Source organism: Mus caroli, chromosome X, assembly GCF_900094665.2.
Source record: "Mus caroli chromosome X, CAROLI_EIJ_v1.1, whole genome shotgun sequence".
NCBI lineage: Eukaryota > Metazoa > Chordata > Mammalia > Rodentia > Muridae > Mus > Mus caroli.
In genome coordinates this window covers 146,439,416-146,451,885 of record NC_034589.1, presented here as the reverse complement: position 1 = coordinate 146,451,885, position 12,470 = coordinate 146,439,416, and the positions used below count along the sequence as shown (strand labels likewise).

Genomic DNA, 12,470 nt, shown 5'->3' with positions numbered 1-12,470 from the left:
CTGGCCTCGAACTCAGAAATCCGCCTGCCTCTGCCTCCCGAGTGCTGGGATTAAAGGCGTGCGCCACCACGCCCGGCTCTTGGCCTCACTATTATGTGGAAGAAAATACGAATTTTAGCTTATCCTATAATTCTCAAAGAAATTTTATAGAGATTTGAAGATACATTATAAGGGAATGATATTGTTATTATTTTAAGGCCCCTGTAATTTTGTATGGCCCTAATAATATGCTCATCTCTACCTTCACATTGCTTTAGGGATGAAAAAGGAAACCTTCCTTGTGAAGACCTCAGAGGACATATGGTGGGCAAGCCAGTTCATAAGGGATCTGAATCCCCAAATTCATTTCTGGACCAGGAATATCGAAAGAGGTTTAACATTGTTGAAGAAGATACTGTCTTGTATTGCTATGAATATGAAAAGGGACGATCAAGTAGTCAAGGAAGACGGGAAAGCACACCAACCTATGGTGAGAGTTCTTCTCTTATGTTCTATAAAAGCTGTGTCTGCCATGAGTTTCTCAATTACCTTTCATAGATTATCAGTTGTAAAACTACTTGATTGCTTTTGATTATTTCAAATTCATCAGTGACTCTGTGTACTTCTGAGTAGACTAGCAACAATTAAGACATGATACTAGAAACTATTCTAGATATTCTAAAGAACAGGTAACATTTTAATTTAATGGGATGTGAAATATTAGAATCACATGTATATCTTCTATGACAGAGGACACAAATAAAATAATTCAAGAGTTTTATATAAGTATAAATACTCATAATTAACATGACTTCTTTGAAATGAAATCATTTTCTTAATTCACAAGGATTTGTAAAGACTCTTTTAGGTAGGCTTTTCTGGGGAAAGTATATATAAGGCTTTATATTCTTTTAAGAAGTTGTACAATTGATCTTATGTTTGAATAAAAGAAATTTTTACCTAGAAAGGACTAAGCTTATTTAGGTCATAGATGAAAATTGAGTTGCTTTGTTAGGATTTTTTTAATTGTTGACTCATGGATAACCAAGATGTTAATGTAATCACAAATGGTTGAAGGTGATATGCTATATCTCTAAGATTTGCATGTGAAGGCACTTAACATGTAAAATGAATAGATTTCATTGGAAGACTTTGCTTTTCCCTGTCCAATTTCAAAGTAAAGAGTGAGAAGCATATACTTTGGGAAAGCCAAGATTATTCCATAGAATGTTGCAGCATGGCTTCATCCTCTGTTCCCAAAACAGCAGTCATTTCCTCTTACACATGCTTAATTTTCTTACAGCTATTTGGCACGATTAGATATGTTAAGTTTTGTCAAAACTTAACCTAAAGAATAGCAACCAAGATGGGCAAGGTAGCTCCACAGAGAAAAGTGCATGCCATATAATCCTGGAGCCCATTGAAGCGAGCCTCTGGCAACCACACACGGAACACATACATACACACACGGACACAAATTCTGATGATAATAGAAAAATGTAAAAGAGCCTGAGCACTTAGATCCATCTGTGTTCATCTTTGCGCATATGCTTCTTTATCATAAGAATAAGTATCTCAACTTTAACATATCTTAATGACACTGTTATGGTTGCACTTATGTTGAGCTGTCACACACTGTAAGCATTTGAACCTTTTTTTTTTTTTTTGGTTCTGTAACATTTTAACCCTGAGGTATAGAGGTGTGTTGTCTTTGTTATCCCTCTTTATCCAGACCCATGGGATGATATAAAAGTTTTATGTATTTCAGAAGTAAATAATAACCAAAAGTTGTTAGATAGGCTGTTCAGTACATCTAATCTTATTATTCTTGGATTTTATACACATATCAAACTAGATAAATGATATACTTAAGGGGAAATTATCACTACCAAATATAGTCAAATATGAGTTCTTACTTCAATAGCTACAACTTGTTACTCCTTTCAGATTGCAGTTTAAAAACCTGGTTCTGTCATGTTCCACAAAACACATCTTCTCCAATAAAATAAAATACCTTAACTTTAAAAACTTTATATATTAGTCTATAGATTCCTGTTATTTATATGTAATAGCTGAGAAAAAATTAATGGTAGATGTTTAAGCAAGAGAGAAAGAAAGTCAACAAAGGGGTTTTTTTGTAATTGCTGAACTTCAAAACTATAATCGTACTGTATATGATTTAATCTATATTTTCAGTGTGGGTAATTATAGATAGTACCATGGAGATTTTTCAGATACAACACGAAGATTGTTCCAAGTAAATAATAGCTTAGTGTATTTCCTCTTTCAAGGCCAGATTTTAAGTGATAAAATGCACTTATCAGTTACAGGAAATTTATTTCCATGATTTTTCTCAAAACTAATTCATAGTTAATTGACTCAGCTAATATTTGCTATATACACATATAAAGTCACCCAGGCACTGAGGACATGAGGGGAGTAAAACTGAAATTTTCCCTGTAAGGTAGGCATAACCCCAAGGTCAAAATAACTATAAGATATCAAAGTTGTAGTAACTTCAGGTAAGTAGAAGAATGTATAAAACATGTTAGCTGTGGAATTGGAACCAAAAAAAGCATTACATTTATATTTGATTTTAAATATTAAACACTTATCCAGGATGTCTAAGTGCCTGTCAGGCCCAAACACATGGTACTTTTCAAAACCTGAGAATCTGAGTGTGTCTATAAATCTTTAAGCCAAAACCTCAAAGTTTCCAATATAGAGCACTTCATATTTTTCAACAAATAATGATAGTTAAACTTACTGGCTTTTGTGTGGTACCTCAGATGTATTGTATAAGTTGTTTATACTGAGAACATTCACTTTCATTCTTAGTCACAGATACTCTCATTTTCAAGTATGTAAATTAAGCCAGCAGTTAAGATTCTTAGACTGTAGGCTGAGTGGGATGGCCCCACCTCTACTCCCAACAGCCAAGAGGTTGAGGCATGTGGACTGGGAGTTCCCATTCAGCCCTGCCTAAAGCAGGGGATGTGGGTAAGCCTAGGAAAACATTCTCTCAAATAAAACAAAACATCAGAAAACTTCACATGAACTTGGAGAATCTTTAGAGACCTAACACAGTTCATAGAACACAGATGTACTTTGGTTGAATATGTCTTACTGTGTTTGTGTTTTAAAGGATCATACATGTATATATGAAAATAGGGAGCTCACTTTATATCATATTGGTTACTTTTCTCCTTGCTGCAACAAAATATCTGACGAAAGCACCCTGAGAAAGAAAGGGATTTTTTTTTTTTGGCTCACAATTTGAGAGTGCAGGCTATATCATGAAGGGAAATGCATGAAGGTGGGAGCTTGAGGCAACTGCTCACATTGCACCCGCAGTCAGGAGGTAGAGATTCATTCTGCTGCTCAGCTCGATTTCTCCTTCTCCTTCAATCAAGTATCCTAGCCCAGGAAATGGTACCACTACATTTAGGGTGGTTCTTCTCCACCTCAATTAGTGTGATCTACACAATTTCTTACTAACGGGCCCAGAGGTTTGTCTCTTAGATAGTTGTAGATCCTGTTAAACTTACAGTATTAAATGCCCCACCCAGACAGCAATAATCAAGCATAGATTTAGAGACAGATATTTGAAATTTTTCTAGTTGTATGGTATAAAACATAATTACTTAGCCAAGGTCCACATCTTATATTATCTGCTCAGTGACTTTAAATGAATGAGTTAAAAATATAGGCATTCACATAAGCAACTGTACATATACGTAAGGATGGGCAGGGGGCAGCTCATCTAAAATCTAATAATGCCTATGAGCTTTTATTTATATTGAATGCTGTTGTATTTATAAGATTCACCCATTTGAGCATTCCAACAACAATGAGTAATTTATACAAATAAAATATCTGTTCATACCTGAAAACTCTGAAATCAGAGGAATTAAATTTGCCCAGCTACTAAGTAGTAGAGCTGAACTTCATTATCCATGGATGTCTGTTGATCCTTAATGTGGTGTTATTAAATGGTAATATTAATAATAATAAAAGTAATATTAAAAAGAAAAAATTTCAGGACATTGCATTAGTTCTTCTAAATATGTAAATTTTATCTCAAGCAAGCATAAATAGCTCTATATCTTTGTTTATATGTTGTTTTATAACTACTCACATAAGAATCAACATTCATTTGCATAGATAGAACTCTGACAGATTGTTTTAAAAGCTGGTACAGACCGAAAGTGTGATCCAGCTCAAGGGGAGGTCCCAAGGCCTGACACTATTACTGATGCCATGGAGCGCTCACAAAAAGGGATCTATCATGACTGCCCTCTGAAAGACCAAACAAGCAGCTGAGAGTCAGATGCAGATATTTGCACCCAACCAATGGACAGAAGCTGCTGACCCCTATTGTTGAATTAGGGAAGGCTGAAGGAAGCTGAGGAAAAGGGCAATCCTGTAGGAGGACCAGCAGTCTCAATCAATCTGTACACCTGAGATCTTTCAAACACTGGCCCACCAAACAGGCAGCATACACCAGCTGATATGAAGCTCCCAACACACATACAGTAAAGGACTTCCGGGTCTGTGTTCATTCAGAGATGATGCACTTAACCCTCAAGAGACTGGAGGCACCAGGGAGTTTAGAGGTCAGGTGGGGTGGTGGATGGGGACGTCCACGTGGAGACAGGGGAATGGGGAGGAGGTATGGGATGTGGAACAGATGGAGGGTGAATGGGGTGGGGGGTGAGGCAGGGAATGGAATATGGAGTGTAAAAAATAAATTAAAAATTAAATTAAATTAAAAAATAAAATAAAATAAATGCTTGCTATAGTGTAGATAAGGAACAACTGCATGTTTTATCATTTTAAACGAGGATAAAATTTGTTTCACTCTTCTAGAATAAAAACAAAACGAATTTGAGACTATTTGCAGGAATAAATACTATTTACAGAAACAGCATAGATTTGGGTTTACCATTATTCTCTGTGGCATCAGCCATATCCATGGATCTTATCTATCATCTAACTGCCCCAGAATGGCCCTCAAGTTACTACTTTATTCCTTAATTTTCTCATTTATTAAATGAAGATGATTTCTACTTCATAGAGTTTTGGTGAGAGTTCAGTGACAATGTACTGTAAATTGCTTCAGTACCCAGTATATTGAATATTAATTTTCATTATTGTCATTACAAAAATGAAAATAAATTAAATCAATTCCAAAATGTGGTCTCATGTTCTCAGGCTTCAAATGCAAAGGTTCAATTTAGAGCAGTGCTGCTTTCCACTGCTTCCTTTACTAGTGCATTCCTTGCCTCTTCCTTTCCAGCCCACCATTCCAGCACATCTTTATGCATAGAAATTCAGCTAAAATATAGACTGAATCCCCTTGTGGCCACAAGTTGTCAAATTTTGTAGGAAAAGCAGGGAAACAATTTAAAGTATCACAAGGACTGTAAGTTGGGAAATGGGAATCCATTTCTTTCCTGCTTGGCTGAAAATCCAGTAGCTCAAGCAAAGCACACAAATAAATAAATATGTGGTATTTGGAACATTATTCTCGTAAGTATTACTTGTAAATACTATGCAGTGAGTAAATTTTGTGTCTAGAATAGTATACCTAGACATTCCGAAGCTGACTGATAAAATAAAATCAAATACTTTCTCCCCTTTATACACCTAAATAGTGATTGACTTTAATGTCCTCTTTGCCATGATGAAGGGCAAAGTTCTGTAGCTTTGAAATAAGAATGGTATTTGGATGTCTCCAAGTTTGTTAGCTTACTAACAAATTACTGTTCATTTTGTCTTAAAAACGTATTCTCTTTGAGGAAGTGGAATTATAACTAATAATATTTTTCAAACATTTCCCAAAAGTTTTAATATACTTACACATCTCTCATTTCTGAATAGATGCCTGCTCTCCTTTTTGTCACTTTTTATTATAAATAACTTTCTTAGCAGGTAAAATCCAGGTTTAATTCATTAGCTATCCTAGAGAGAAAAGAAAACAGTACCACCCACAGTATATATCTATATTCAAGTAAGAAGAACTGCTTCCAAAGAAACAATCATAGAATTTAATGAATCAGAAATATGAAATGTAAACTTTGCTCAATTTATTACCCTTTTGTACTTTTGAAAATAATTTGTAGATAACTGTATGTTGATTAGCTTCAGAAAATAGTTTTTGACATCGAGCTAATGGTGATAAGGCACTGTGTAACTAAAGGGAAAGCAGTTCAGCAATATTTTGACATAAAAATAGAAAACTTTATTATTAATGTGAAAATTAGAGTAATCATCTTGGGAAGGCTCTCTTTCTCAATTTGTACAATTTGATTGTTAAGATAGAAAAGCATTAGTTTTCAGGTCAGATGAACTTGAATTTGGTGTCATAGCTTGGCTTTTAACACTTGAGCTTAATTGAGACTACACTTATAAGTCAGGGTTTTGTCTGGAAAAAAAATGGAGTGACAATCTATTACTATTATAACCATAAAGAATAATCATGATAATATATATCATTACTTAGCACCATGCTTACCATATCGGATGCTCTTAAGAAATGGTACTGTAATGGCATAGTAAGTGGTTGCTACTCATAAATTAAATGTGACAAAGCATTTCAACTACTTATAAATCATATTAGCATTTAATTCCCTTCCTTTCACAGGCCTAGTAAATGATCAAAAGAGGAAAATTAGATATTCATGTTTGGCCTCTATAGTAAAGCAGTAACTGCCTATTTAAGTATAACAATTAAAATATAAGCATAACCTTTTAGGTAATTTGGATGCAGTATTGTTAATGAAAAAGGAAGAACATACAAACTACTAATAATACTGCAAACTGAGTTTATCCAACTCTCAAAATCCACTGTAGAAAACATCAGGTTGAATTCTGGGTCAATTACAGAAATCCAAAAACAACTTGGCATTCACACCTTCTTAAAGTTTTAGATGAATTGCTACAAAAATAAAGGATAAAATAATGTGAAAAATAAAAGTGTTGTAAACTCTTAAATAAATCAACCCTTGGAAGAAAGGTTTTGCTGAAAGAATTCAAGGAGAGAAAACAGTAAAGGAAAGGAAACTTTTGTTGAGGCTATGGAGTATTAGTATATAGAGAAGACGTAAAGATGGCTATGTCAGATTGGATGTTTAGTTCACTTGTCAGAACAACAAGACTTTCACACGACATCTTCAATGGAATGGTGTGATACAGATGAAATAGTGCTCTCTAGTACAGACAGAATGGAAAAACTAAGAATAGGAAGTTACTTCAGAATTCTCATGTAGACACAGTCCTTCCAATTAGAGGACATTTGTCATTTTCTTGGATATTTTTACGGGATTGTAATAATGGCAGAGTAAAGGATGCAGGGTGTTAGTGGCACCCAGTGTGTCAGGTAGAAGATAAGATTGCTAATCTGCATTTTGCAATGCACTGAAAGTGTCCAAATGTAAAGAATGTCCAGAATTCTGTTGTTGAGAAACCCTGACTATCCTAAGAACCAATTTACAGAGACAGATACTGGAAGAATCAGGTAGAGACCTCATATAATACAGAGATGGTTGTCTTGTTTTTTAACTAAAAGAACCTAGGAGATTATCACTCTGGAAATATATATCTATATTTCTTCATTATTAGTATATTCTCTGAGCATAGGTGTTATGAGATTGTGACTGTCTGTAATTATCTAGTCTGCCCCACAATTAAACAAATAAACTATGACATCCTCTGGAGCAAGATATGATACATTATTTCCTGGTTGAAATTAGAATACATTTTCTCTTTTATTGAAAATGTAGCAAGTAGCATTTATAAACAGATAAATAGAGCTGTTAGTATCAGCTTAAAAACCATAATGTGAATTAAGTAATCTAACATTGTCTTATTTTCTCCAGATCTCTGGCTTTGAAAGTCCATTAAGGAAAAGTTAGGTGATTTTATAAGCCTGGGGTATCTATGTATTTTATACTCCTCTTGAAGATAAATGCAAACAGCATTGAATGTGTGTTGCATTTGGACTATATTCAGTGTTTCTGCAGTGTATTTGTACATCAAATCTTTCTTTTGGGGTCACAAAATATGTATCAATTTCCAGTTTAACAAACACCTTATAGAATATATTTGTGAAATACTGAAAGACTTGTAATTTGGCTCAAATGCCTCAAATCTTTGGTATCAATGAAAAAATTTTTGTCGTATTTTAAGATTCAAACATTCCTGGGAGCAAAAAGTAAAAATAAATGAATAAATAAAAATTAAAAAGCCTGAAAGACAAAAAAAAATCTAAACAGAAAAGTTGCTATCTGTCCCAGTTAACTTGTTAGATGTCTTCATTAATTTTTATTTTGCAGAAAAAAACAGATGAAATCTATTTATAGAATAAATTGTATTTGTGATAAAACGCCAAATCAAAGTACTAAAAACTAAGTAGAAAGATCAGTGTAGTGCATTCTGTAATCTATACTTGCAGAGTTACTGATTTCATTGCACAATGGTTTATTTTAGAAATTATAGAAGAAAATAGATCATAGGAAAGAAAATATTGAGTGTTGTATTCAATATTTTTCAAGAGTGAGTGGATAGAAGTCATATTCTGGTCATGTAATGACTCTTAAGTACATTAGTGCAAATAATTAAAACAATGATCGACAAATTGAAAGTGTCAATGTGATAACCTGTCATTGTTTTATGGGTAACATGCCCTGTAATGTCAATATATTTGCCATTGTTCTAAGACAAAGCACAGAGCTTCATTCACAATTTATGCTCCAATTCTTCTTTAACTCTTCATCTAACCTTCACAATATTTGTAAGAGTTGTAAATTCACTGTAAAGACACTTAAACTACAGAACTCACAAGTTAACAAATTGTTTTAGAGGAAACAAGCTCGATCTCTCTTTTCATATGTGGTCTCTAATTATCTGTCACTGAAGCATCTTGATATTTTGGGGGTGGGGGGAAAGCACTAGGATAAGAACGGGAGATTGTTGAATCAGGACATTCTACTATCTGCAAAATCCTAAGACAGTGTCAGAAAGTTGGTCAGGTTTTCCCCTAACCTTTTCACTAACTTCAACAGTATGATTCCAAAGAGATGAATTTAACAAAGAAGTTATAAAATTGTTATAGGATGCCATTAGTATTTAAATGTGAATCTTAAATTGATAGTCATTTTACTTTTCTGAGGAAATATAAATGCCTCCTAGATATTGGTAGGGTTTTCAATATACTGTTCCACTAAGATTTTTTAATTGCTTTAATTTGCAGTTAAGGCATTTAAACAAATAATGTTGCGTGCCCATGTCATCTTTCTTGATCGGGTCTGTATTAAGCCGAGTGTAGTAAGAGGCAAATGTATTTTCTCAAATTTTGTTTTATGCCCTCCATAATTTTGAAAAGATGGCCCAGAATTCTTCTATGTATCCTAATACTTCCTCATTCTTTCCACAATTCTTGTGTGATTGTCACTGGACAGCAGCAAAATTTAAGATAACAAATACTGACTTCACTCAAGTTCATGTAAATATATGGCAAACTCATTAATTACATACACACATGAATATTATATATATATATATATATAGTAAAAAAGTAATTTGATTTAAAAAGTTATCCTTGTGATCAAGCATTAAAATGACCATGTGATGTTAACCCTGTGTTCCACACTTACATCACTCCTCAATTAATGTATAGATGATTTATAAAGCAAGATTAAACACAAACACAATGTAACCTATTTTTAGAAAAGATTTCAGTTGTTTTTGGTTTCTCAGTAGGGAAACTGTAAAGTATAAATCTACTAACAAATTCAGCTTACATTGGCTTTTTGTTGTTTATATGTATTATTTTATAAACCATTCTTAAAAAAAAACACAGCCCATTGAAATATTTAGTCAATTTTTCTAAAGGTCTTTTACCTAAAAACAAAAACTTTAAATGTGATACTAAAGATGAAAGTGCTCTCTCATAGGTATTTTATTAGATCCATATATACTTCCATTCTCCTTCAAAAAATGTACTGACTTTACATTTAATTCACTTTTACTTGATCTTTGAATGTGTGCCTCTCTACCTTAAATAACCCCAGGATGTTTTCCTACAGATGCAGTCAACCATCTGAAAGTAATTTTTCTGTCTGGTATGTGAGGAGTTTGATGGGTTTCTATAGCAAACTTATAGCTCAAGCATTCCTTATTGTACTCATTTTCATCAAAATATTGGCTGAAATATTTAGAACAGATGCATACATATGTAACTTTCAGCCTCTGGAGAAAACTTTCTGTGAGTGTTAAGTAGTATGTCAGACTTTTGAAGACTTTCCCTGCCGTTTTCTTAACCTTTGCCAACTATGAAAGGACTATTGCTACACAGGTGCTATTTATTATGCTGAAACCTAATGAGTTTGGCATGGAGGACTGGAAGGGGGAATGAGAAAACTGGAAAGGAAACAGCTCACTAGTGTTTCAACAGATTGCTACTCATGGAAACTTGTTAGAAGATAAATCGGAAAATAGGACTTGTAGTTCTGACTTGACTTACAAGCGGTTTTGCAAAGCTCAATTTGGCTTTTTTTTCCATAATGAAGCCATTATGAGCAAGTTTTGCTCTTCGAGAGGACCAGAGTTCTGTTTCCAGCATCAATGTAGAATACACACTGACACCTGTATCTCAAATTCTGGGAGATTCAAAGCTGTCTTCCCACCTCCCTGAGTACCCACACATATATGTACATGGCAGACTCTCACAGAAATAAAGAAATATTTTTTTTAAAAAATCGTTTCAAATAAAGTTGGGGGATCAGTGTGATACACTAACTTGGATGGATGGGAAAGACAGGAAGGGGAATACAAAACTATGGAAATACAAAACTAAGGTGTCATTTGGAGTTTTGGTGGTGCAGTGCATGGAGAAAACCCTAGTTATTTTTTCATTTGTTTGTTTAATTTTGGTAGGATTTTTTTTTTTGGTTTTTTTTTTTTTGGTTGGTTGGTTGTTGTTGTTGTTTGAAGGTGTCCCCTTAGCCCCACCCCACCTGACCTCTCAACTCCCTGGGACCTCCAATCTCTTGAGGATTAGATGCATCATCTCTGAATGAACCCACACCTTGCAGTCCTCTGCTGTATGTGTGTTGGGGACCTCGTATCAGCTGGTATATGCTACCTGGTTGGTGGTCCAGTGTCTGAGAGATCTCAGGGTCCAGGTTAGTTGAGACTGCTGGTCCTCCTACAGGGTCGCCCTTTTCCTCAGCCTCTTTCAGCCTTCCCTAATTCAAAAACAGTGGTCAGCTGTTTCTGTCCATTGGTTGGGTGAAAATATCTGCATCTGACTCTTTCAGCTGCTTGTTGGGTCTTCCAGAATGGAGGCATGATGGAGTCACACTTTTTGTGAGTGCTCCATGGTATCAGTAACAGTGTCAGGCCTTGGGACCTCCCTTTGAGCTGGATCCCACTTTGGGTCTGTGGCTGGACCTTCTTTTACTCAGGCTCTTCTCTATTTCCATCCCTGCAGTTCTTTCAGAGAGGAATAATTATGGATCAGAGTTGTGACTGTGGGATGGCAATGCCATCCGTCACTTGATGCCCTGTCTTCCTGCTGGAAGTGGGCTCTACAAGTTCCCTCTCCCCACTGTAGGGCATTTTATCTAAGGTCTCTCCCTTTGAGTCCTGAGAGTCTCTCAACTCCCAGGTCTCTGGCACATTCTGGAGAGCTTTCCAGTTTCAACCTCTTAGCCCCTGAGGTTGCCTGTTTCCATTCTTTCTGCTGGCCCTCAGGGCTTCAGTCCTCCCCCCTCCCCCCATCTAATACCAGATCATGTTCCCCTCTCCACCCCTGACCCTGTCCCCTTTCCATCCCAGGTCCCTCTGTCCCCTTGTGGTTGCTTTCTTCTCCCTCGCAAGTGGGAATGAGGCATCCTCACTTGAGCCCTTCAGCTTATTGAGCTTTTTGAGTTCTGTGGACTGTATCTTGAGTTTTTTCTTTTTTCCTTTTTTGGCTAACATCCACTTATTAGTGAGTACATACCATGCATGTCCATCTGAGTCTGAGTTACCTCACCAGGGAAGAAATTTTCTAGTTCTATCCATTTGCCTGTAAAACTCAAGATATCCTCATTCTTAATAACTGAGTAATATTCTATTGTGTAAATGAACCACATTTTCTGTATCCATTCTTCTGTCATGGGACATCTGAGGTGTTTCCAGCTTCTGGCTATCACAAATAAGGCTGCTATGAACATAGTGGAACTTGTACCCCTGTGGCATAGTGGCGCATCTATTGGGTATATCTGCAAGAGTGGTATTGCTGTGTCTTTTATGTCCAATTTTCTGAGGAACCTCCAGATTTATTTCCAGAGTGTTGTACCAGTTTACAATCCCACCAGCAGTGGAGGAGTGTTCCTCTTTCTCCAGATCCTTACCAACATATGTTGTCACCTGAGGTTTTGTTCTTAGCCATTCTGATGGGTGTAAGGTGGAATCTCAGGGTCGTTTTTTTTTTTTTTTTTTTT

At 35.5% G+C, this 12,470-nt stretch overlaps 1 protein-coding gene across 6 annotated transcripts in view; it reads left to right on the top strand.

The window, feature by feature from the left end:
- The window catches only part of Cnksr2 (connector enhancer of kinase suppressor of Ras 2), a 239,870-nt gene that overhangs the window by 146,044 nt on the left and 81,356 nt on the right, over window positions 1–12,470 (top strand). For all 6 annotated transcript variants that reach the window (XM_021153093.2, XM_021153091.2, XM_021153094.2 and 3 more), the window contains one exon: window positions 258–469. In XM_021153093.2, coding sequence (XP_021008752.1) covers window positions 258–469 — 212 coding nt within the window. The remainder of the gene's footprint in view (window positions 1–257; window positions 470–12,470) is intronic.